Source organism: Setaria italica, chromosome VII, assembly GCF_000263155.2.
Source record: "Setaria italica strain Yugu1 chromosome VII, Setaria_italica_v2.0, whole genome shotgun sequence".
Lineage (NCBI taxonomy): Eukaryota > Viridiplantae > Streptophyta > Magnoliopsida > Poales > Poaceae > Setaria > Setaria italica.
This window is the reverse complement of record NC_028456.1, coordinates 17,081,018-17,107,459: the sequence shown is the minus strand read 5'-3', so window position 1 is coordinate 17,107,459 and position 26,442 is coordinate 17,081,018. Positions and strand designations below refer to the sequence as shown.

The following is a 26,442-nucleotide window of genomic DNA, read 5'->3' as shown; positions in this document are numbered from 1 at the left end:
TATGTCTGAACATCTGCTGTCAAAAATCTAGACATTCAGAAAGAGCATCCAAACAATATTCAATAATTGAAGGCATGCTCCACCAAAATGTGTCCAAACAATATTCAATAACTGAAGGTATACTCCACCAAAAAATGTGAAACTTTGACAGCAATTAGATCTCACAAGCCTATACAACTTTTTTATGATCCACTTTTGGAGGAAAAGTCGTTTAGGTTGCCAAAACTACAAGGACAGTAACACTGCCCGAGCTATAGGACAGCACACCTTAGATCGACCTTCAAACCGTGTTTTCCCCAAAAAATCCACTAATCCTCATGACCAAGAACCATATAAAAATATCAATTAGTAGAGCTAAAGTGGATTCACTTCACCTTGGTCGTCCCCCAAACCTAGGGCAGCAAGATTGATATGGGGAAAAGCAAATCTACTCCGAAAATGCACCACATCTTAGTCCTCTCCTCCTCCTCAATCCATTTTTCTCCTTTTCCCTTCGTTATTGCTGCTATGGAGGAGGTTCTAGAGAGGGGGAGGGTGCTATGGAGAGGGAGAGGAACGTTCTTGGGGAGGAGTTTGAATAGGAGGGAGAGGGGGCGGCACTGGGGGAAGGTCCTCGGTCCCTCTAGGTCTTGAGGGAAAGGATTTCAACTTGGGCCAAGGGTGTGGGCTGGTTTGCTAGGTCTTAGCCCAAATTGGATTAGGACCTCTGAAACATTTTTTTCTAAAAAAAATGTAACATCTTGATTACATGGGACCTACCCAAGCTACCCTCCGCCAGCTTGCACGCAAATAAGGACTTAGAGATGTTGTACCTCTCAGCCCTAGCTTGGTTCTCAAAGATTCCACGCAGCCCCTCAATCATAGTGTGAGCATCCACATACTCATATTGCTTCTACAGATTATGGGACATGGTGGTAAGCATGAGACAGCTGACGTTAAGTGCATCATCACAGTGCTTCTGATAAGCTCTGCGGGGTGTGGTATTGGCATTAGCAAGGGGATCATCTGGGTATGGTTGCTCAAGAATATACTCGGTTTTCTCTTACCTAAGAACAATTCTCAGGTTGCGGTACCAATCAATAAAGTTAGCTCCATTGAGCTTTTCCTTATCAAGCACAGATCGCAAATTGAAACCAGAAATGTTACTAGCAGACATGATCTACAACTTAGGATAAAAATGCAAAATTTTAGCACTAGGTTATGTACCAATCTTCTATTAACCAAATTAATAAAAGACACTTCCACTATATCAACATCGTCTTCCCTCTAATAACATATAGTGATCCAAGATTCATATTCACTAAAATCCTAGTGAGCTTTGGCTTCACTACTAAAAACTTAGTGACATAGGTAAGCAACAGTTTGTTAATCATATCCCCATATGACTCTTGTTTGTTGGGCAGCATCCAATACCTCGGCTCCCAACTCCATGCCATAAAGCTCAAAACCATTTTGATAGCTTTGCTGAGTAAACCAATACTGTGCTTGTGAATGTCCGACATCCACATCCTATTCATAATGATAGCTGATGGTACTTTACTTTGGTAAACCTACCACACAACAATCAAAGTTCGTAGGTGCAGCTATTGGTAAAAGGCATCAAAAACTCAACTTTTCTAAGGGAAGCTATTCTATCATGACAAAAACATCCACCACATGTAAAGCATGAATAGAATAGTAAAAAAAATAAACATCACAGGCATATAATCATATTATATTGTGAATAGTATGGCCTTTGGAATCATAGTGGTCTCCATCACCATTTTTCCACCTTGATCTCCATCGCCATGCCTTCTGTCTTGTGGTGATCACCATTGCCACCATGCTTGATAAGGCCTCCATGAACATATGCAAAGCTACTACACCTAATAGCTGATATATAAATTACATGAGGGATCAAGCATCACAAGTCGACACACAGGTCGTTATACAATAATGGGAGAACCTCAACCCAGTTGTGTTAACTTGCAACATTGCAGGTTGCACAAATGTTACACACAGATCATCACATGACATTGAGGCCATACCATTCACATCATACCCTGCAAAAACAAGTTAAGCATAGAACGGCTTCTACCGAAATGATACTAGGATATCACTTTTGCAGATAGCAACGACGGTCCTAATTTCTGAGCCATCCAGAATGTCTCAATTTCCACTAGATCAATCATATTGATCAATTTCGACTAGATCAATCATATTGATCAGTGCAACAGGTGTACATGAGAAGACCGCAACACATGACCTCGATCCGTTAGCTCAATCTACTGACTATGCACACGACTAGCCCCAATGGTGATTTCAGCTGGTGGGAACAAGTCATGCACACAACAGAGAGGGAGCACGAACTAATCTTTTTTTGTCACATGATGCAATGTACTTGAACCCGTTCCATCCAATTATGACCAAATGATCTAATCAAACCGTGCAACATAAGATCCATCACATGAACCTAACCGTAATAGATCACATCTACTACCATCACATATCACCTATATGTGCAAGATCCAAACTAAAAATTACGCAAGACGGCTCTGATGCCATTGTAGGGAAACGTGGGTAAGCTACTCTAGCAATAACAATTACATCTATTGCTTCACCCTGAAACTTGCGAGTAGAAGAGTTGGAGCAACCAGTCCAACGTAGATGTGCGTCAGTGTAGAAGAAGTGATCGATCGGATTGTCTCCTACTCATCCTTGCCCCAACAATAGCCTCGCGCCACCGTAGCCGATCAGCACAGCAGCAATAGTGCCTCCACGGAGTCCACACATGCGGGGAAGGAACGTCGTGTACCATTGTGCTAGCACCGCGCACGCCTCTAGGGTCTCGGGGTCAGGCCGAGAGGAAGTGGCGGCTAGAGTTGCGCATGGTGGAATGGTGCACACCTAGTCCCACCCCTCATATTTATAGAGCACACTAATGAGCTTCCAAGCTGAAAATCTATTAGTTACCCTAATCCTTTATGCATCAATTATTCCATAGACCTTTAGTTCGAATTGTTATGCAACCCACTCAAATGAGGCCGCCACTAGCGGATGGAGGGAGGACCCAGAGTCCCCTGATGTCCTGACCTACAAGGGGCAGGGAAAGGCCGCATCGGTGTTGCTCCGAACCCGAGCCTTCCGTGCCTCCCCCGCACGTACACCGTACCTTCTGCAGGCTCCTGAACACAAGCGTGTGTCTGGTCTCATAATAACTCGACAATGCAGACCTGTTTGTGGTAATGTCATTGCTACTTTCTCGATACCTCATATTCCCTGATTTTCTTAACACCTTCCCCACTTCCTTTGCTTCTTTCATCTCCAACAGATCATTATCTAAAAAGAGAACTGCATGCTACTTGGCAGAAGACATAATAGAAAAGGTGTTGGCAACTTAGCATCATCAAATTGGACGTATGTCTATGCCTGAGTGAGATATTTATAAGCCCACAAATTAAACATGGTTTATGGAGGAACGTTAGGTCCAGGATCTAATAAATACATTATTGGACTTGCTAAACGTTTCTCCATTTCTAAATGCACCGACAATTTACAGGGCCTTTTATGATTTTTGTCACGTATCATAGCTGTTCTTAAATTAGCACATGTTGGTATCCATCTGACTTATCATCATTTCATTAAGTTGACATTAACAGCACGTGCATTTTCGCACTCGATCTGAGGGCACGCTGATAGATCGTACAACGGGGAGATTAAGGCGTCTACTAGCGTGGAAGCACTCGAGTCAGGGTCGTCTTCTCGTGAGATGAGGACTCCGTTCTCTCTCTTCTTTCTCTCCGATTAAAACTCAGCAAAAATAGTCTACGTGGCATCATACACACACAGCTAGCTCATTAATTTTGATTGTAATTAATGAGCAAAAAATACTCTAAGGCTTTATGTCTTCCAAGCTCAGGCTGTATCTTTCCCAATGCCTCCCATTCTTGACATTTCTTAGGGCACGTACAACCATAGACGGTTGCGGTCTATATAGCGTCATGGCGGCAAAACAATCCGACGTGGACAATAATTAATGACGAGAGAGAAGGGAGCCATCGTCTCGTGAGACGACGGCAGGGGCTCGTGCTCCCAGGTCACGCGACGATTCCCATCGCCTGTTGTATGAATTGGTGTTGTATCTTTCGGATCGAGTGAGAAATTGGTTGCTTACCTGCTTCCCGCACCTCACCGGCTGTCGACCACCGTCCGCACCCTACTGCCGCCGGGCGCCTGCTGTTATCCATGTCACGTGTGCCTCCCATATCACTGCGCCATGCTCCTCACAGCCTAGAGCTGTGGCTCGCCGGCTCCGACGTCAACGCGCTGCTCCGCCCACCAGCTGCCGCGCCGCATGCCCGCACCCCCTCCCTGTTGTGCCGTGAAGCGTCAACCACCGGCCGTCACAGCGTGTGGATAAGGGAGGAGACATCAAGAGAGAGAGAGGAGAGACTATAGATGGACAGGAGCCACCGAAGATCGCAGAAGCATTGCTTCTTTATGATTTGCCCTTGAGTTTAAAAAAAATGATTTGTCCCTTGCCATTTTTGCACTATCGTCCTTGTAAAAGATAGTTTGCAAAAGAAAATCCTTTAAGCAAGTAAGAAGGGTATGGAATAAAATACAAAATTATACTTCAATGCTTATAATAGGATTGTATTTATCTCAATTGGTATACAACACACATTTTCTCGGTGAAGCTACAAAACAGTCTACATAGATCAAATTTATACTTAATCACCATAATTTATGAGTTTGTAGATGAATTAATTAATTTACAAATAACCTAAAGGACGAACTATTGTACAAGCTGTGTTGTCGTCTTTATGTCACATGGTAAGTTTTGTAGACAACTACTATCTAAACTATTGTAAATGCCCTCCACTACTAATAGTTTCATTGTTTTCTTGTACTCTACCAGCCTACCGGTGGCGTGATGGAAAAAGCTGGTGCGTTCTGAGCCTATGACTATCGAGTAGTAATGAAGCTGCACCTGCATGCTATATACTTCCTCCGTTTCAAATTGTATGTTATTTTTAATTTTCTAGATTCATAGATATTATTATGCACCTAGACATGCATTATATCGAACTAAAAAACCTAAAACAACCTACAACTTGGAACTTAGAATGGAGGGAGTATATGTATATATAGTCACAAATGCGTGCCATTACTTGGTAAAATAAAGCATCAAACCTACTTTGCGAGACCACCGCACCAATAAATATATCTCATAAGGAATATATTGTGTAAATTATATTTTAATGTCCGGAGAGGCCAGATGCCTGCCTGTCTGGGGATGACTTCTTTAAGGCTCAAGAAGCTCAACGGATATATTCTGTTGCTTGGAGACTATGGGCATAGCATGCTGTTGTTGTTTACTTCGTCGTATGGGTTGAAGCTAGTTTCCACGAGATATTGTGTAGGATGGTAGGTGAGTAGTTGCATGAAAGCGTACCTGAAATGAAAAATTATACCAAAACTAGTGAACCGCGATGTGCTTGGTTTGCATCCGCACTTGGTCTGCCACACTGAATTAGGCCACTGTTTAATTGCTTCATATCCAGACACTTTCGGCCACAGAATGTTATATGACAATCCTCCATGCTTGGCAACGCACTTTCTCACCCTAGTTTGGCCAACGTTTTGTCCACAGCGCCTTAGGCGCAGGGCACGAGCTGAAAACTGTTGTGCCTCTGGTCACCGTCCAGGTTGCTGGTAGCAGTGTATCCGTCAGCGGCGCACCTAGGAGGTGGACGGTAATGCCGCCACGGAGAAGACCCACCACCACAATTATTGATCACCGATTTCGCGGAGATGAGGAGCCCATGAGCAACCGATCTTTGTAGTAGTATCCGGCCGGTGCGAGACGCATGCACCAAACAGTTTGGATGAGAAAATTAGGGCAAGTGAAGTAGGTGTGTTACTAGGCTAGATGGACCATAAAAGTCAGAATTTGCACCTTTTCTGCCAAAAGCTCGTCACGCAGACGGTACACTAGCAATTGATAAACCCAATCTGACAACACACTAGTGCACATAACTAGTGCATGCCATCTGTGGTAATCTGATTGTTACTTTCTCGGTACCTCCTGTTCCCTGATTTTCTTTAACACCTTCCCCACCTCATTCACTTCTTTCATCTATCTCCAACAGCTACTCATCATCAGAATATAATAATAAGACTCAAAAAGACATGCAATGAAAAAGGAAAGGGATTTATTCCTATGATTTAGATGATGGTTTGATAACACTGACAAATTTGCATGTAACATCCACCTAAATTCAAAAGCATTTGAGAAAAAAAATAAAAGAAAATGCATCTTGTTCCATGCATAATAAGCACTGTAGAGGTTGGGATAAATTGTGTGTTCATTCAATTATCTATAAAATTCTATAATAAGTACAATTTTTGTTGAGACAGAACAAACAGTAAACCTTGTTTTCTGCACCAAGTCAGAATGTGCACCTTTTGTGCTGAAAGCTTGCGACCAACTCGGTACACCAGCAGTTGATGAACCAATCTGATTGAAACAGGGTAAGATAGCCTATGAACAGTAAAGTCAATAGTCTCAGAGCAGACTAGTGGACATAACTAGAACATGTCAGCTGTAATAATCTAATTGTTACTTTCACGATACCTCCTATTCCCTGATTTCTTTTCACACATTCCCCCATCTCCTTCTCTTCTTTCATCTCCAACAGCTAAACTATTGGAAAAAAAAAAGAACTACCTAGCAACTACTACTCATCATCAGAATGTGAAAATATATAAAAGGTGGTGGCATTAAAGTGATGTTTATCTATGCCTGCGTGTGAGATATATCATATATATAACCCCACATAGGCATGGTTGATAGCGGAAGGCTTGGTCCCAAATATACAAGTATTGTACATTATCAAATTTTCTCCGTTTACAAATCAATCGATATTTTATAGGCTCTTTTTCAGATTTTTTTTGTTCTATTGCTTAAATACTAAATTAAATAAGTATAATTCCCTCGTATATCCTCTTTCCTATGATATCAATTATTTGTCCAGTTATCAATAATTTGATCAGTTTTATGCATAAATATATTAACGGTTTAAGGCTAACAATATTTATTCCTCCAATATATTTATTCACTTGTATAAAAATCAGCTGCTTAATAATGGGACAGGTATAGTCATGATTTTCCAGCAGACACACAATAGTAAGGTCATTCTTGGTGCAAAGTTTCGTTGCGCGATTTTCAAGAGTACCATGTCATTTAATGGTCATTGAGTCAATGAATGAAACTAAGTCTCTCAATGCAAAATTTCATTTCAGGGTTTCTTATGTTAGTATATAATTTAAATGTCTCATCTAAGTGACCAATGGGAGTTGATAAATGTATGTAAATGAAACTCAAACCCTCTCGATGGAGTTCCATCCATGTTTCAAGACTCTTGGTGAATTTGTACACCAAGTTTATTAATTCTTATGAAACCCAATTCTTCTCTTTTCTCATAAATTTCATGCCATGTTATTATTTTTACCTATGTGGTATATCATTATGAGAATAGAACTTATATATGAAACTTGCGTTGATAATGACCTAAGAGAAAAGAAAACCCCCCATCACCGCCCGGTGGCAAAAAAAACATTCTTTTCTCACATGAAATGATTAAGTGTGCTTTACCAGATTTGAACTCGCGACCTCACGAAGACCTCAAGCTTCGTGCGAAGCTTCCTTACCACTACAGTGCACAATCACTTGTGATTTAGGTAGCAATGCTATCGTTTTATATAAAAATTTAATATTTGGAAATCAAAACAATTTTAAATGGAAATGCTGTCAACTACAAAGTTGTAGATCTCATTGAGTACTACAACTTTGTTGTTCACTTTGTTTCCAATTGAGGTCGCTTGATAAGTGTGAGACATTATATCAAATATTTGGGTATTGAAATAATTTCAAATAAAAAAGTTGTCAACTACAAAATTTTAGATCTCATCGAGCTCTATAATTTTCATATAAAGATTGTCGTCATCCGACTTCAAATGAAAAAAGTTATAAATTTTTCAGGTGAGTAGTGGGTTTTCACCGCTGGGTCATATTATGAACCGACAGTGAAGACCCACATATCACCGTTGGCTCATATTATGAACTGGCGGTGAAGACCAATTCGACTTTCACCGCCAGTTTGTGGTTAGAACTGGCGGTGACATACATTTTCACCACCAGTTCCAAGGTCAATTACGACTATCTACTCACAAACCGGTGGTGATGACCTGTTGGTGATAGTACTTTCTACAGTAGTGCGTGCTCCCCCGCCCATGGCGTCTTTGGAGCATCAAGTCCAGGTAGCTTATACGCAGACCCAGAAAATCATGGATCACAAATACCCCCTGGCATATGACAAATATGCTTGGCATTTTTTTAACCCAACACAGATATTCCGTGCAGTGCGGGATATGTCAGATAGTGTGGTGAACAGGTTGAAGGGACCGTGACACCCTAAGAGGAGGGTAAATTGGGTGTTCTAAAAACTAAGGCTCCAAGCACATATAAAAACATATTCAATTTTTATCGAGATGTGCACTAGGTTTTTCTATGTGTTGCTATCTCTACCGCAAAAGAGTTTTGCACCCTAGGTTCCAAACCTATAAACTACATATGGCAATTGTAGGAAAGGTAAACGCAGAAAGTAAAGGACAATATGAAATGCGGAAGATAAATGAGGTAGAAAAGGTAAACTCCCGGCGTAGCGACAAGGCGATTTTTACTGAGGTATCGGAAAGCAAAGCTTTAATGGTTGTTAAGCCATAATTTCATAATTGATGTGCTACTTTGGTGGCAAGTGTCTTGAAGTGGTTTTTAATATACTTATCTTTAGTCATTACCAACAGTTCACATCGTTTTCTTGTGCTTCTACCACCCTACCGGTACTGAGGTGGAAAAGCCGTGTGTTAGAAGCCTATGACTACCAAGTGGATAGCTGCGCTTGGATGTTACATGCATGTATAGTCAGAAAAATGGGTGCCATCACTCGGTGAAATAAAGTTTCAAAACAAACTTTGCTAGACCACCACACCAATAAAATATATCTAATAAATGATATGTTGTGTAAATTGTACTATAGTGTTCGAAGTGGATAGCTGGATGCCTTAATAGCTCAACGGATATATTCTATTGTTTTGGAGGCTACTGTTGTTTACTTCGCCGCATTGGTTGCAGCTGGTTTCTACAAGATATTGTTTGATGGAACGACAGGTGATCGCAAGAAAGCTTACGTGAAACGAAAAATGATATAAAAAATATTGAACCACTATTAAGTGCTGTTCATCTTATCTAAAAGAACTATTAAAGGGGTGTTCGGTGCCTAGCCAGAAATTAGACAAGTTTGATCAAGCCGACAAGTATTTTGTTGGTAACTGATCTTAGACAATATTCTCTTGGACACCCAAATATCATAACGTTAAAAAGTGTGGTAAGATCCCCATAGTCATGGCAAAATGTGGTTTTAAATTTCTTAGCAACACGTTTTGTGGCTTGCCACATTAGTCTAAGGTCATTAAGAGTGACAGCATGGCAAAGTTTGGATAACAATCCATTATTTATTCTTCAAACCTTAATGAACATGTACAATCTCTCTGCCTTTGACAGTGAGTGGTGGCATATGGAGGGTTGATTTAGAGAAGAAAGACATCCCTGCAACTTTTACTGTGAGATTTCAGATAATATGGTAAAATGCTGACACTACTCTAGGTTCAGCTAATAAGCTATGGGATTAATTATGCCGTCTTCTTTGATATACTCATGGAAAAGAAAAGACTCAAAAAAAAACATGCGAAGAAACATTGAAGAGGTTTATTATTCCTTTTCTTTAGATGATGATTTATCACATTCAGAATTTTGGTAGCCTTTTGAGCAAACAAAATACATCTTGTTCCCTGCATTATTAGCACTGAAGAGGTTCGGATATTGTCTTTATTCCATTATCCAAAATGAATAGTAAGCAGAAATTTGTTGTGACAAAACAAAGACAATGTGTTTTTTGTCATGCACCAAATCAGAATATTGACGTGCGAAACACAATACGGACACACACATACAAGCAGTATGCATACTCATCCTTACGAATAAAATTATGCAACCCTACCCCTATAAGCACCCCCGAGAGACAGAACCAGCAAATTTTGGGATTGACGAAGTCATCATATGTGTTTCATTATCAATAGGCACGTTGTGCCCACCACTGAAATAATGCGAGCACTCGTATCAAGTTAAGGACTTGAATTCAGGTGGGCAAGTTCTACTATAAAAGAACCTAATCTACATTACTAACAATTTTAGGTTTTGTGTTTAGGGACAGTAGCGACCGTAAACCAATATGTTTGAAACAGGCGTAAGATACCAACAATGCACAATAGCGACTGACAGGTCTCACAACACACCAATGCACAAACTACTACATGCCGTCTGTGATAATGTACTAGCATCCCACCAGTATATTTGTGGTGGATGGAATATGCTTTCTCTAGTAGTGAAAGGTAGCGGTATCAATCTGACGTCTATCTATCACTAGTTCCGAAATTGTAATTTCTACTTTCTCGATACCTCCTTTAGTCCTATTCCCTGATTTCTTCACGCATTCCCCACCTCCTTTGTTTCTGTGTTCTTTCATCTCCAATATTTATAAGCCCACATAGACATAATAGCAGAAGGTTAGGTACCAAATATAAATGCATTTGGCTTGCTAAACTTTTCTCCATCTATAAATCCATCAGCAATTTATGGACCCTTTTAATATTGTTGTCCTATCACTCATAGCTGTGTTTAAATAAACATGGTGGCGATTCAACTTTAATTATAAGCATTTCCTCGGAGGATTATACTATGTAGTAGACGTGATTAACACGTGGGGCAGGTCACCAAAGTTTTGTCCCATTGAAAATTGCAACTCAAGTAAAAGATCGTGTTCTGAGAATCAACAGAGGTATAGTGTAACATGGTTACAAGCTCCGTCTCAATGCGCCATCACATCTGAAGGAGCTGTTTTAAACAAAACACCACCTCGTACCTGATAAGCTGTGGTGTTCTTCCAAATCTGCAGGTATATCCACACCCATGTCCGTCCTACGAGCGCATAACTTGGTACCAAATCTTTTTCTTGTCTTCACCAAAAAACCTGTGCGTTGACGTTAAAGCATTGGCCCATCGACTACAAGATGGGTTCAACAAGGCATCGCTCAAGACTCCCTCTACCTTTCCCAATGTCTCACATTCCTCAATTTCTTTAGCCATTACCAAATATAGTTGCACAATTTTCTCATGCGCCCTACAGGTGGTGTGATGGAAAAGGCGGGTTATTGTGAGCCTATGACTACCAAATGGTGATGAAGCTGCACTTGGACGCTATACGTATATATAGTCACAAATGGGTGCCATGATGATTGATGGGCATGTTTGTATTGGTGAAATAAAGCATCAAATCTACTTTGTGTTCTAGACCCAACATATTGTGTGAATTCTACTCCCTCCTTGCTTTTATATATATATATATATATATATATATATATATATATATATATATATATATATATATATATACACGCGCGCGCGACGTCATATATAAAAGGAGGAATGAGGGAATAGTATGATGTCCAAAGTGTATGACTGGATGCCAAGATACATGTATAACTCGCCCAAGTAGAAGGATATGTTCTATTTTCTTGGAGGTTATTGGGATGCTACTCCCTCAGTTTCAAATTGTAAGTCATTTTAGATTTTATAGATACATAGTTTTTTTTATCTAGACATAATATATATCTTCTAGAAAAAGTCAAAATGACCTGCAATTTGAAATGGAGGGAGTACTTGTTTACTTCGTCGCATGGTTCAAGCTAGTTTTGACAAAATACTGTTTGCAAGAGGATACGTGAAAAGGAGAATTGTAAGAAAACTACCAAACCATAATTAAATCAATAACGATCATTATTTATTTCTCAAATATTAATGAGTCCTTACGATCTCTCCCATTTGGACTGTGTGTGCCATGTGGAGGGGTTGATTTAGAGGAGAAAGTCAACACTGCTGCTGCGACTCGCACGTTGTGGTTAGCCGGTGATACTAATCCAGGTGTCAGTGCTGGAACATGGCATCGCACAAACATGTCTCGCTCTGTTAGTGCCGGGCCACCTTGCAGCGCTTTTCGTGAAAAATGGATTGCTCTCTTTTTCAGATTTTCTTTTTGGTTGAATTGTAACTTGGCTTCATGATGCTAGATTAAATAAGACAAATCTCGATCATGTCTCCTCGTCCCTATGATATCTATAATTTGTCGAGTTTTTTGCATAAACATACTAATGATTTAAGGCTAAACAATATTTTCCTCAAATACATTTATTATCGTGTATAAGTTCAACATGTACTGCATGTAACTTTTCTGTACATAAATTTCATGCCATAGTCTTCTTATTTGTCCAACCCAGAATGTTATTGTCCAAGAACCAAGATATATTCACATAAATAACTGCTGAATAAATGGGACACTTTTTTGGTTAAGGAAATGGGACAGCTATTAGTATTTTCCAGCATACAAACACTAGGAAACTGGGGTGGAGCCCAGTGGAAGCCCAAACGAAAATTTGAAGCGCCAAGTACTGGGCTAGGCCTACTCGACGCCTAGCAACCGGGATGGAGTTGGGCCGGCGCACTCAATACCCACACGACGCGACCCAACTTTCTCAGCTTCAGGCTTCAGCTTGAAGAGATCTTTCAGTGTTGCTGTAAGCAGTGTTGACATCATGCCTTGAAGCCCACTGGAAAGTTTACATGACGATGGTGATAGTTGTGCAAGCATACAACTAGCAAAAAGTAAGCCCAGTAGCCTAGCCTCGCGATAACTCTTCGAGCTGGAAAGCAAACTGCCTTGGTGGAACTGCTAATGGGCCGAAAACCCGTCCAAAATCAAACCAAAACCATATATCAAAGGAACCAACTGACCCAATGACCCATGTCTTTTGATTCAATATCTCCGAAACAGAGCAACTAAGGTCTTGATTGGTCTCCTGCACCAGGGTTGAGCCAGGCTCACGGCATGCAAAAGGGCTTGCTGAGCCTGCATATGGGGATACGAGAAAATTGTGGCGGAACTGCATCTAATCACTATCGGAACAGTAATTATCCAATCCGGCAAACCGTCGAGTGTCCTTAGGACGATCCGAATCATTCACGTACAACTTGAATCTTAGCCATACATCAGGATCGCTTCCACGATAGAAAAATATCAACAAACATTACCTTTTTACATAAATACTGAAGGTACGAAAAACAAACTCAAAGTGCAAGTTAAACCATTCTAAGAGTTTCAAACTTAAAACAAGCCATAAAAGTAAAGTAATTAAACATCTAAATCTAACACTAGGGTATTTCGAGACTCGTAAAATACCCTAGATCTTCGGTTTCTCCTCTTTAGCAGGCGGTTGTTGCGCTCCAAAAAACAAAAAGGATCCTTCGTACTCAGTAAAACTGACCCGATTAACTTACTTCAAGGAGTATGAAACCTTTTTAGTGGACTGGTCGACTCAACTTTTTGCGAAAAGCTTACTACTTGTGGATCCTTAGTTTTGTTATTTTAATCACAATTAGTCCTTACCTAACCAGTCAAGGTGAATAAAATATTTGCTCAATCAAGTGGTACTAATATCATACAGCAATCTTAATTCAAGGAAAACATTATATTCAACTTGTTCATCTACGATGCTTAACAGTGATCAAGCGCATTCATAACCGAGAATTGCGGCGATCTGTACCGATTTACATCCTGCAAGAAATACCTAATCACCAGCCACGCACAGCTGATCGGGCTGTACGCAACGACCTTTCGATTAATCGTACCCAAAGACTGGAAATATAATTACCCGGACCCGAAAACGCACCCCACATGAGACCCCACGTCTGGCCTGATCACCATATGAGTTTCAGTTTCAGGCTATGTCCTCGCCATACACTCACGCCAAGTAGGGTCAATATATCTCCACCCTAAGAGCCAACTAACCTACCAGGTTTGCTGGTTCCCGATGGCAGTAAGCAACCAGATAATATCACTTGATAGCAATTAAAACAACGAACGGTCCTTAATCAATTTCATTGTCAGTAGACAGAACTACCATCTCTAGCTTATGTCCACATCATTCAAAAATCAAGCCATTTCCTTGATTTAATTGTATGACAATATTTTCCTTAAGTAATCGAGTAACAAGCATCTAAGCATTGCTAAGCATGAGATAATTACTAATTATTCTTAAACAGGTGGCAAAGATGTCTTAACAATCAAGATTGGATTGTGCATAAAAGTAAGTTTTCAATCAACTCCTAGACTTAATGCATGAGTAGGAAATAACCAATAATTTGAACATATGAATATGAATTTCTGAAATTAATAGGTGTAGATGCTCCGGAGCTTGCCTTAGGTTCCAAAAAGATTAGCTTCTTCAGAAAACCCTTCAACAATAGGAGCAAACTCAAAAGTCTCCTCAAATTCCTCGGGCTCTTCAGATAACTCCACAAATTCCACCTCTCAAATTCTACGATATGATGCAAGTCACAGTTAGAATATGCAAAAAAAAAATTATAAAAGAGACTATACAACTTATCTTCATGATAAAGTTGCAAGCCAACACTAAACTACCCATAAAAGATTAACCCTCAAATTTATTCTTAATTTATCTAACCTTAAACTTTTTTCTTTTATTTAGAAAAGCATTATAAATAATTTCTAATCTTAAAACCTAATTCCTATGGATTAATAAGCATTTGTGAATAATAAAAAATTATTCAGGATTTTATATATTTTATAAAAACTAAATATTTATTTAAATACCTTAAATATAAGGCACTAAATAAAATTCCAATGTTTATTATTTTTTTAGGATTTAAGAATTTTAATGCATAAATATAAATAAAAAAATCCTACCAAAATTGGTTTCACTAGTTTTGGATATTTCTACAAATTATAATGAATTATAGATGAAAAGTGAATTTACACCTAAATCAATTCCTCCCGAACAACCCGCTGCAAACTGACACGCACAAGGGCTACTGCAGGTCCTACGCAAGCAACCCAGGCTAACGACGCAAGCGGACTGGAGCAAGAACCTGCTGCTCACCGTGAGGGTGGTTACGGCGGCCGAGCGGATGGGGAAAACGCTAAGGACGACCTCGCCGGCGGTGAGTGGTGGGGTTTAGGCGCATGGTGCGGGGATGGGGTGGAGACGAAGCTGCGGATGCAAAGGATTTGAATGGGAAGCAGTGGAGATCAAGGAATCGAGCGCGAGGTGGAACTCTGCTCTGCTATGTTCTTGCGGATGAAGGAAAAAGAAGAGCACAGCAGCTGCAGCTAGGGATTTATTTACCTCGACAAGGCGGTAACTGATGCTAGCAGCTGCTTGGTTAGCGTGAACGTGGCACGGTGAAAAACGTTGGCGGCAGGCGGACAGCTGCGTGGCGCACGAACTGAGATGGCGGTGGCGCTCGACTGCAAGCAGGCAGACGAGCTGCTGGTTGCTAGGCGGCAGAGCGCAAAAAATGCACAGAAAACCAGCCCCTTCTTCAACGAAATTCGTCCAAACCAAGCTTCAACTCGCCATGAGCCTATAACCAAAGTTGGATCTGGTACAAACAACTACAAGTGATAGATAGAACTTTTGTTCCAACGATCAAAGGATTTGGAGATAAAAATTTCTGAACTTTAGTGCAAAACACGAGCTCTTACTGTACTTTCAGGATTCATAGACCATGCTGAAACTGTGGACAGTTTTAATCTTTGGCCTCCAATTTAAATATCCAAACTCATTCTTCTATGCCTGGGATATGTTAACCATATATCGCACTTCCCATTTTGAGTGAAACTGTCCAAAGTGTTCATGAAAGATTCTCCAAAATCTTGGACCAAAACTGGCCATTTACCACAGCATTCAGACTTATAGTTGCAGAGGCTTACAGAACTGATCCATAGCTGTCTTTGATACTTGATCTGAGTCTTGTCCCAAGCTTAATTTCATCATGCCAAACACCTTCAAACCTCTTTTCAACATATTTGAATCTTTTGTTTGAATTTTGACCAGATTTGACCTTTTTCCGACATAAGTTGACCAAGTCCAATAATCCTCATTTTAAGCCCATAATTCATATTATTGTCCTTAATAATCTTTCTTAAGGGTTTTAAACACAGGGGTGTTACAAAAATCGGCCAGGCCCGGTTGATGCATAGCGCGTGAGCTCGGTGGTCAAAAAACACTACAAAAAGCTGTCGTCTTATGCATATGCTGGTAACCAATCAGCAGCTCCAACGAGCCAGACCAGTTGAATTCATGCAACCAAACATTGATGTCTTGCATGAGGTGAGCCAGGCTGGTGAGGGACAGACTTTGGGATACGAGCTAGGCTGCACACGTCCACAAACCAATCACGCCCTAACTGACCTGCTCCAAGGCTCCTTGTGAACACGAATCTTGTTAGGACAAGATGTAATCTCAAGTCAAGAATAATACAAACCTTATACAAGAAAACAGGGTCATATTTCATCGAACAAACGTAACATTACTAGGGGAACATCCATCCGTTGACTTATCTTTGCCGATCCTTATTCAGAGTCAGCACAGATAATTTTCACTCGTTTTTGTAACGTGAATTTTAGATTGTACGGAGTATCCGGAAATTTGTACCTTTTGCATATAAATTGGAATAAAAAATTTAAATGAAAATTGTAGGTTCAACAAGATCTATAATTTGTAGTTAAAATTTTTTTATTTGAAATCATTTAGATGTCCAAATTGTAGATCAAAGATTTAGACAATATGGAATGAGGATTGAAAGAAATAGAATTCCATACATTATGTTATGTAACGTAAAGATGGGATGGTAATAAGGAGGGATCGTGCACGGGAGGGGGGGGGATCGTGATGGAAACCGCGCCCATAAAAAATATAGCTAAGGGTGGCTCTCTAGCTAGGAAAAAAGTTTTTTTTTTACTATCGTCATTTGCAAATTCTTATTCTGACTATCCATGCCATCTTATAAAGATATCGGTACGGATACTTATTGTCAAACTCTCTTTCAATTATAGGCCAGCACATACTTATTGTCCATACTAGGTGTAGCGGCTAGCACAAATACGACGAGTATGCGTGGTTTTATTGTACCACCTCGATCAACGGCAGAAGCAGGCCAAACATTTAGGGAGGCTTGCTTCTTCTTCATCCCCCATCTTCACCTTTTCTTCCTCTTTTTCCTCTCTTGTTCTCATCTCCTTTTTTGACGGAACAGCAGGGGAGGCTCCTACTGGTATTTTTTTTCATTAAAAAAGGGATATATGTACATGTTACAAGGCTCTAGGCTTGAAGAGAGATCCTAATTAAACATGATTAAATTAGCGGAAATTACAAAACCACTGACTAAGCTCCAAACTCAAGGAGGGCTTTGCCCTGTGAATGACAGAGGCAAACTCGTCCTTGAAAATAACCCTCCATCGTCTAAGCCAGAGGGTAGCACCATCAAAGATAATTTCATTTCTGTGCCTCCAAATGCTTCAACATGCGACCATAGTTATTTCCCTGAAAATCCTGTCTCCAAAGGATCTTCTAGCCTGGACAATCATGTCCAAGGTCACGAGGTTGACATCCCAGTCTATGTTTACAAATCGCCAACACCACTGACTAAAAGGACAGGATGATGTTCAGGAGATGGTAGGGGTAAGGTGCTATCCAAAAGTAAAAGCACTCACACAACGGTTTCAGGAGTCATTGAATAGGATGGAAAGATTGTTTTCGTAATGTCCGGAACTTATGTGTTCCACAGTTGTTAGTTTCCACAGTCGAGTAGTTGTGGCTATCTTATCCTTGGGTCATGGTTGAGGTGTATCCAAAGTGGCTATCTTCTACGATTATGTGTATGCTGCCGTGTGTCCGTATCACTTTCGCACATGCATGGTACAATGTGATTCTACAGTCTACACCTAGCACCCTCTTGTCCAAAGTTCAATTTAGAAATTTAGCATGACTTAATTATTTATTTGGCGAACATTTTACTATTAAAAGTTCAATTTCTATCAGCTTTTTTTTTTCTTTTAGGACTCTTTTATAGTCGTTGTAAAGAATAATTAAATTGAAGCCATCCTAGAGCTAGGTCGGCTGCTCGCAGCAACAAAAAAAAACATGCTTTAGCAATGTCAATGTGTATCCCTCCCAACGGATAAGGCTATCAACAACTTAAAAGTCCAATTATCAAAAGTCAAATCATTGTGGCCTGAAGTTTCTGCGTATATTACCTTGGAACTAGCCTGCTGACTACGTCTGTCCAATCGAGCTGTCATGCAAACCTATGAGACCTGAAGAAGTGCTTTCATTGTTGTGCCAAGAACCGGGACTCGGGAGACGATCGAGCATATGCTTGCAATGGCCAAACTGAAATCTCGTGGCTATGCGGGCACACCATCAAAGCAAACCTCATCTGTATGAGTAAACTTATTGAACATGAAATAATTTCATCCGTTGTTGCTCAAATTTGGAACTCTTTTATTTACTAATTCACATATTACACCAAGGAAAAAACAACCACAACCCTTTTGGACAAGGACAAGGAGGTGTTCAAAAGTCAAAATTGATGAGAAGGTCAACATATCCGAATACTTGCTGCATCTATTCAATGAACTGCCATGACTTATCAGGTTACCCTCGCCGTACAGCTACGGCTGTACTTCGCCCATTCAGATAAGCTCGCTTACGGAGCGCTGACTCGATGGCCGGCTGTACTACATGTTCTGAAAAAAAAAACTAATAGGGCTCATCAGGCCACGCTGATGGGCTTATTGTGTTTGACTTTGAGCATATCGCCCTTTCAAGTCTGGGAAGGCATAGACATGGCTGTCTGCATGAGACAAAAGTTGACCTTTGCATTCTGTCTCTTCGTTCTGTGTAGGGTCTTCTCTTCACAAAGGTGACATCTTATCTGTGGGCATTTCTTGGGTGATCTCTGTTTTTTATCCCATAACAATAAACCATGAGCTTCGGTGCCAACCAGAGTAGCAGGTATCTAGAGTTTTTGTTATTTTTTCTTAGGGATTTTCCTATATCTTTGTTTGTCCCTCGTGTTCATGACAGCAATGTTTTGGTTTGGGTTTTTTTATAAGATAAAAGGTGATTTCTTTATTCTGTTGGATTGTCGGAAGAAATAAGAATTCAAACAAAAATGTGCAATTCCAGTAAAGATATTTTATTTTGATGCACGAACCCTACACAAATATTGTCCTGCATTTGTCAAAATTATAATGGAATTGTATTGTATGAGTAAATTGCAGGTGATTGGTCGCTTGGTCAGAGCTCTGATCTTCAGAAAAAGACAAGTCCTCAGGGGGCGAAACTAAAAAGGCAGAGGTCCGAGGACACCAGAGCAGAGAGAAGGCTTTGCAATTCCCACAAAATCACGGCTATATAAAAGGAGACGCGCCAAGAGCGCACCCCACCTCTTCGTCTTCCTCCCATCCCCCGTCGAAAGTTCCGCCATTGCCGTCGCTCGATTATTGCCCTCCATAACTCGGAGCCCCAAGGCAACACTCCCGGCGCCAGGTAACCCCTGCTTCTGCTGCCTCGGCCCTGTTCTTGGGAGTTCTTCTCAGGTTTAATGCCTTAATCTTGGGGTATAATTTTGGCTGTTCAATAAGGATTTCAGACCTTGTGCTCCACACATTTTTCCTTTTTATTTCTTCCGGAAGAATTTTCCTTGCTCATGATGCTTGGCAAATCAGTATAGATTACGAAATAAATTTTTTGACCAAATTAACCGATTCACTTTGATTGCCTAATATAAACTAATCACATGAAATTTTTACCAAAATAGAATTTACTTCTTTTGTCGTAGTTGGTTTCTCACTAACCGAAACCACCGCTTCCAAGTATCAAGTCCGCAATTCACGTTTGTTAATAACTTCCAAGAAATTTGATGTAAAATGATCTTATTGAACTTCCAGTCCTAGGTCAGTGCTTTTCGAAAATAGAGGTCTGGCGTAAACTAAAAGTAGGCCGAAGTTTCAGTTTCCATTCTGACTGAACTGAAGTACTGAACTAATTTCTTTTCATGCACTCTTCAAGCCTTGTTGATAGAGAAGTTTGTTGCTTTTTTTTTTGTCTGACTGGCTATGTTTGCCCCACAACTATTAACCTTCATGTTCTCAAAGAAACCATATCATGAACTTCTGTTGATTATTCCAAATCCCATGATTGTTCATTAGTTAATCACTTAATTGGCAATCTTAGAACTCGTCTATTCTGTGTAGGCAACTGTCCTGCTGAGAAAATGGAAGCGGCTGGTGGCTAATTGTCATCAGCCTCATATGGCCATCGGTATTATGCATGTACTCATCGTACACAGTTTTCGCCGTTCTACCTGCTATTAATATAATGCTATACTTTCTGTAGATATTGGGGCTATGTATGGGGGAGGGACCTGCTGCAACATCAGTAATAAGGAGACCAAGGCTGCGTATTCAACTAGAACAAACCACTCCAAGGCCTTTCACTATCGGATAGCATTTGATATGGCAAAAATAACAAAGTCAGATAAATACAAGTTGAAGAACCTCATTTCAGTGCCATTCAGACCAGTGTCCCTTACAGTTCCCATTGGTGATGGATATCATGAATTTTCTGTTTGCAACATCACCACACATAGCAAATAAGCAACGCAGACAAACGCGGTAATCATCTCAATTGTTCCTTGTTAACAGGGAAGCAAGCATTGGCTAGGCAGTAAGCACTTGGTGATACATTGACGATGCTTGCACTTGTTTCACCAAGTGAACCTTCTGTTCAATCACAGGCGTACCTCAGTGCTAGAATGCAGCTCAAGTTTTCAGCTGAGCAAAAGCCCTCCTCCAGGATGATCATCAAAGAGCAGAGTGACTCATACAGCGTGCTGATACCTGGTTTGCCTGAAGATCTGGCAAAGATATGTCTTGCTCTTGTCCCTCGGAGCTATTTCCCTGTCATGGGTTCTGTGTCAAAGAGTTGGATGACATTCATCGGGAGCAAGGAGTTCATCGCTGTTCGAAAGGAGGTCGGGAAGCTCGAGGAGTGGATTTATGTCCTTACCGCTGGAGCAGGCGGTCATGGAAGCCGTTGGGAGGTGCTGGGGAGCTTGGATCAGAAGAAGAGGATACTTCCTCCTATGCCTGGACCAAACAAAGCTGGCTTTGGTGTGGTTGTTCTTGATGGAAACCTTTTCGTCATGGCTGGCTATGCTGCTGACCATGGAAAAGAATTCGTTTCTGATGAGGTGTACAGCTATGATGCTTGTCTGAACAGGTGAGACATTTTTTTACCAAAGGATATCGATATTGTTATTCTCTTGTTAAGTAAGTACTAATCCATTTCTTCTCAAACTCCAGGTGGACTGCACTCGCCAAGATGAACGTTGCACGACGCGACTTCGCCTGCGCAGAGGTCAATGGTGTAATATATGTGGCTGGTGGATTTGGACCTGATGGTGATAGCCTGAGCAGCGTTGAAGCATACAATCCACAGAAGAACAAATGGATACTGATCCAGAGTCTCCGCAGGTCGAGGTGGGGATGCTTTGCTTGTGGGTTCAATGACAAGTTGTACGTCATGGGTGGCCGTTCAAGCTTCACAATTGGCAATTCCCGCTCTGTCGACGTGTATGATCCTGATCGCCGCTCTTGGGATGAGATCAAGAGAGGCTGTGTAATGGTCACCTCTCATGCTGTCCTTGACAAGAGGCTGTTCTGTATTGAATGGAAGAACCAGCGGTCACTTGCAACATTTAACCCGGCAGACAACTCTTGGCAGAGGATCCCGGTGCCGCTTACTGGCAGTTCCAGCACTCGATTCTGCCTTGGGGTGCTCGGCAAGAAGGTCCTGCTATTTTCACTGGAGGAAGAACCTGGGTACCAGACACTGATGTATGACCCAGCAGCGCCAACAGAATGTGAGTGGCAGACGTCTAAGCTCAAGCCTTCAGGGTCATGTATATGCAGTGTGACCATTGAAGTCTGATGGTATGGCTATGTCGAAATGGCACCATTGTATTCTACAGCTTCTTTGTTCTTCAGATGATGAATATTGGTGATCATAGTTGTATACCTGTAAACTACCTACTTCAGGGTGTTTTGACTTTTATATTTCCCTCTTCGCTTTAGTCAATTGGCAGAGTTACCGACAAAGGAAAGCTTGTAATTTGATCCGATTGTGATTTTGTAAGTAATGTCTATGTTGCAGATATGCCAAATTATTTTAGTAGTTCCTTAATAACAGCAGAGTCTGTTGTCCATTCATCTGTGTATGAACTACTTCTAGTGAAAAGCACTTCAATGTGCCTTACTTGTCTTTTGTTAAACTGGACAGCAGTGTTTAAATTTCACTCTCTATGATGCCTAGTTGGTGAAATGGGCTCTATTAAATATTCATAAACAGTTGATAGAAATAATATGTTTTATGCCCATAAAAATTTTCAGAATGAAATGAGACTTAATAAGACAGGTGCTCACCAAGGTGCATATTCTAACATTCTACATTTTTTAGAGTTCTAGGGAAAAGATCCCCAGTCCATCTGCATTGCAATCAGGACAACATAGTTTTACACCATCACAATTCACAAAGTTGAGTTCAGTCACACCCATTTTTCTCATCCTACCTACTCACTGCACCTCTGGTGCCAACACAAATTTTCTCCTCTCAAACATAACAGGTTCAGTTTTCAATAATTTTTCCTAACAAAATCCACCTACCCATCAGACCTAAAGCTCCAGTAGCGCGCGCCTCATACAAAGGACACACCAGAAATTACTTGCCATGCACATCAGTTTTCGGCGCACGCCGACCTCATGCCTACTTCTGAGACCAAAACCTTCTGTATTTTTCTTGTATTTTCAAGTTAATCTGATTTTGCTCCTGAAGTTATTATGTACTTGTGTGTTTGAAAATGTGAGGCCCAACATTCAAGAGGTTATTAGGTCTGTTAGCACGGGGGGAGGCCTCTGGTTCTTGGCAGGGGCATCAAAGCTCCATGAGCTTGTGCTCAGGTCGTTAGCTCCAAGAGCTTCTGGAGGGTTTTGGTCGTTTTTCTTTGTTTCTGTGGTGAGGCTGTAATCTTAGTGTTTTGTACGGTGTGTGTGCGGTGTCCTGGTGCTCGTGTTGGATCTCTCCTGACTCGTGTAGTTTTTCTACCTTAATGAAATGACACGCAGTTCTCTTGCGTTGTTCGAGAGAAAAAAGTTATTATGTACACATGGGCCTACCTTATATCCAAATAGCATTTGATGACTTTGGAAAGCATACACGCCTTATTTGCTCCATATTCTCAATTTCGACTGCTATGAAAATGTACAAATTCACAAGTTCAAAGACACCTGACCAATCCCCTGTAATTATTATCTGCAATAAACTTATATATTTTCTTATTGAAAAATGCACTCTTTTAGCTTTTTTGTTGTTGACCAAATGGAAATATACATTACAATCTAAAATAAAATATACCCCCTCCATGCTTGGATGATCCTGCTGATTTTGGGTAATATTCAAGCTCTTCTATTTTACCATTTTGTGCTACTTAAGAGAAAAGTAAGTGCAAGACGCCAGATAGAGAGGGGGTGCAGAGGAACTCTAGATGCTACTTCAATCATCTAAGAAAGAAAGTCATGAAAGGTACATGATTGCTGTTATTACGTTAAGTTTGTAACTAAAAGTAAATTCAAACTTTCAATGTAGCTTATTTGAATTTGATATCAATATGTGAAATTGGGGGGGGGGGGTGATGCTGGATAAAGCCTTGTGGTGGTTCTTGTGGGGCTGCAGCTGGTCCTTGTGGTCTTTGTGGGGCTGCAGTCCTTGTGGGGCTGCAGCTGCTCTTGTGCTGCTGTCCTTAAGGGCTGCAGCTGCTTTGTTGACTGGAGGACGGTGGGACTGCAGCATATGCTTGCTGCAGCACCACCTTTGTTGACTACTTTTAGGGTAGGACAGGCCTAGGCATCTTAGACTAAATAGGACAGCATCAAAAAAGGCATCTTAGACTAGCATATGCCTTGATGCTTGGCTGGTTGGCTGCTTGGCCAGCTATAAATATGTATCCCCAACCCTTGGTTGGATATAGTATTGTGGAAAGAAAACCTAGAAAATTGCCCCAACTCTTCCTAGTGCCATCCTCTCAATGAGAGTTACAGTTCAGATCCTAACAACTGGTATCAGAGCCGTACTATCCTGTAGCTTGAACATCTCCTGCTCACAACCCTCCCCAGCCACCTTTCGTCCCCAGCCGGTAGCAGAAGCACCGGCTGTCCCTGCTCACTCCTCTCCCTCCACACAGACGAGCGGCAGTTCGTCGGAAGCAGCCTCTTCCCCACGCAGCCCCCCGGTAGCGCGCTATGTCCGCAGGACAGTCTCAGCACTCGGTCGCCTCGAGCGCACGATGTCGGCAGGAGGCCGAGCTCGCTGCGGCAGAGGAGCGTACCCGAGTGGCGGCGGAGACCGCTGCGGCGGCGGCAAGGGCGTCGAGGCTGGCGACGGCGGAGCTGGCTGCAGCAAGGGCGGAAGCGGAAGCGGCGGCGGCAGATGCCGCACGTGCGGCGGCAGCGGAGCTTGAGACTCTACGTGGCGGTAGCATCAGCAGCGCTACCTCTGCCGATGGCGGTACCGACGTAGAGCTCGTGCAAGCAAGGGAGGCGGCGCAGGAGCGGGCGGCGCAGTGGGCAGCCGAGCACCCCCACGGGCGCGACGGCGGCAGCCTTGACGGGCGTGCACGCGCCGGCGGCGCTCCAGGTGGGGGCGCGTGCGACGACCGTGTTCCTGGCGGACATGGTGACCGCGACTTCCAGGGCGACCCGCACATCGACGTCGCACTGGAAGTCCAGCGATTGCGGGAGAGGGCTGCCCAGCTGGAGGCGGAGATGGAGTTCGATCGACGGCACGGCGGCCGGGTCGACGGAGAGCGCGGCCCTTACAGGCAGCGTGGCTCTCCCTCCCCGGACCGTCGTCATGGCTGCCACGGGGCCCATGCTATTGTCAGGGAAGTTGGCCCCGGTGGTGGGTGGCCTACCCTCACCAAGACCAACTACGTCGAGTGGGCCGCGGTGATGAGGGTGAGGCTCCAGGTGCGGCACATGTGGGAGGCAGTCCGGTACGGCGACGTCGACTACGATGAGGATCGACGGGCGCTGGATGCCCTCATCGCTGCAGTCCCGCCCGAGATGCAGTTCTCGCTTTCCCAAAAGCGAACTGCCAAGGAGGCTTGGGACGCCGTCGCTGCGGCAAGCATCGGTAGCGATCGCGCCCGCAAGTCCACACTGCAAGCACTTCGCAAGGAGTGGGAGAACCTGGCCTTCAAGCCAGGTGAGGATGTTGATGACTTTGCTCTCCGTCTCAACACTCTGTTGCAGAAGATGGTGCAGTACGACGACGACACCTACGGTGAGGAGAGAGCTGTCGAGAAGCTCCTCCGCTGCGTACCCGAGAAGTACAAGCAGATCGCTCGCTCCATCGAGTCTCTACTGGACCTCTCCAGGATGTCGATCGAGGAGGCGATAGGTCGCCTCAAGGTCGTCGACAGCGACGAGTCACAGCCTCCCTCAGGGCCTGTCATCATCGGCGGGAAGCTCCATTTCACTCAGGAGCAATGGGAGGCCTGCCAGGGTGATCGGAAGAAGGGGGAGCCTTCTTCCTCGACAGGCGGCCGCAGGCGCGGCAAGCCATGCAAGGCGCCCAAGGCTCGACGAGGTGCCGAGGGCGGTGCGCGAGGAGGCGCCCAGGGTGGTGCTGGCGGCGCACGAGGAGGCGCCCAGGGTGGTGCTGCCGGCGAGCACAGGCCGCCACGAGACGACACGTGCCGCAACTGTGGCAGGCTTGGCCATTGGGCCAAGGACTGTCGACAGCCAAGACGCGGCTAGGCTCACGTCGCACTAGCGGAGGAGGAGGAGCCGGCTCTGCTCCTGGCACATGCAAGCATCGAGCTCACTCCAGCGGCATCGGCCGCAGCGGTTCTCCTCCACCTTGACGAGCCGAGGGCACACGCCTTCCTCGGCGACGGCTCCAGCAACGATAGGACTGAGGGGTGGTGCCTCGACACCGGCGCTACCCAGCGCATGACCGGTCGGCGAGAGTTCTTCACCGAGCTTGACTCTAGCATCCGAGGCACCGTCAAGTTTGGGGATGCCTCCGGCATAGAGATCAAGGGCGTCGGCTCCGTCATCTTCACCGCCGAGTCTAGAGAGCACAGGCTGCTCACCGGAGTGTACTACATCCCCGCGCTGAGAAACTCTATCATCAGCTTGGGACAGCTGGAAGAGAACGGCTCGCGCGTGGTGATCGACGACGGAGTCATGAGGATTAGGGACCGCCGTCGTCGCCTCCTTGCCAAGGTAACTAGAGGCGCAAATCGCCTCTACATCCTTAATGTGCAGGTGGCACAACCCTTCTGCCTTGCTGCTCGTCGGG

The 26,442-nt window shown here is 42.9% G+C and overlaps 1 protein-coding gene across 3 annotated transcripts; it reads left to right on the top strand.

Moving 5' to 3' along the window:
* Positions 1–19,292: 19,292 nt before the first annotated feature.
* On the top strand, positions 19,293–22,338 carry LOC101756014 (F-box/kelch-repeat protein At1g67480). Of its 3 annotated transcripts, XM_004975317.3 has the most exons (5): positions 19,293–19,569; positions 20,277–20,343; positions 20,419–20,625; positions 20,727–21,303; positions 21,387–22,338. In XM_004975317.3, exons 4-5 carry the CDS (start codon positions 20,774–20,776, stop codon positions 22,012–22,014), a joined length of 1,158 nt encoding a protein of 385 aa, XP_004975374.1. In that variant the 5' UTR covers positions 19,293–19,569; positions 20,277–20,343; positions 20,419–20,625; positions 20,727–20,773; the 3' UTR covers positions 22,015–22,338. The 3 variants fall into 3 exon arrangements, with proteins under 3 accessions (XP_004975374.1, XP_004975373.1, XP_012703058.1); XM_004975316.3 differs by having other exon boundaries at positions 19,294–19,569; positions 20,419–21,303; XM_012847604.2 differs by lacking the exon at positions 20,277–20,343 and having other exon boundaries at positions 19,294–19,569; positions 20,419–21,303.
* The last annotated feature ends 4,104 nt before the right edge of the window (positions 22,339–26,442 follow it).

What these genes read in the sequence shown, in the direction of transcription:
- LOC101756014 (XM_004975317.3), top strand. Translation starts at nt 20,774, where the DNA reads ATGCTTGCACTTGTTTCACCAAGTGAACCTTCTGTTCAATCACAGGCG. An exon ending in TATGATGCTTGTCTGAACAG is followed by an intron (nt 21,304 to 21,386) that starts GTGAGACATTTT and finishes CTCAAACTCCAG; the next exon opens with GTGGACTGCACTCGCCAAGA.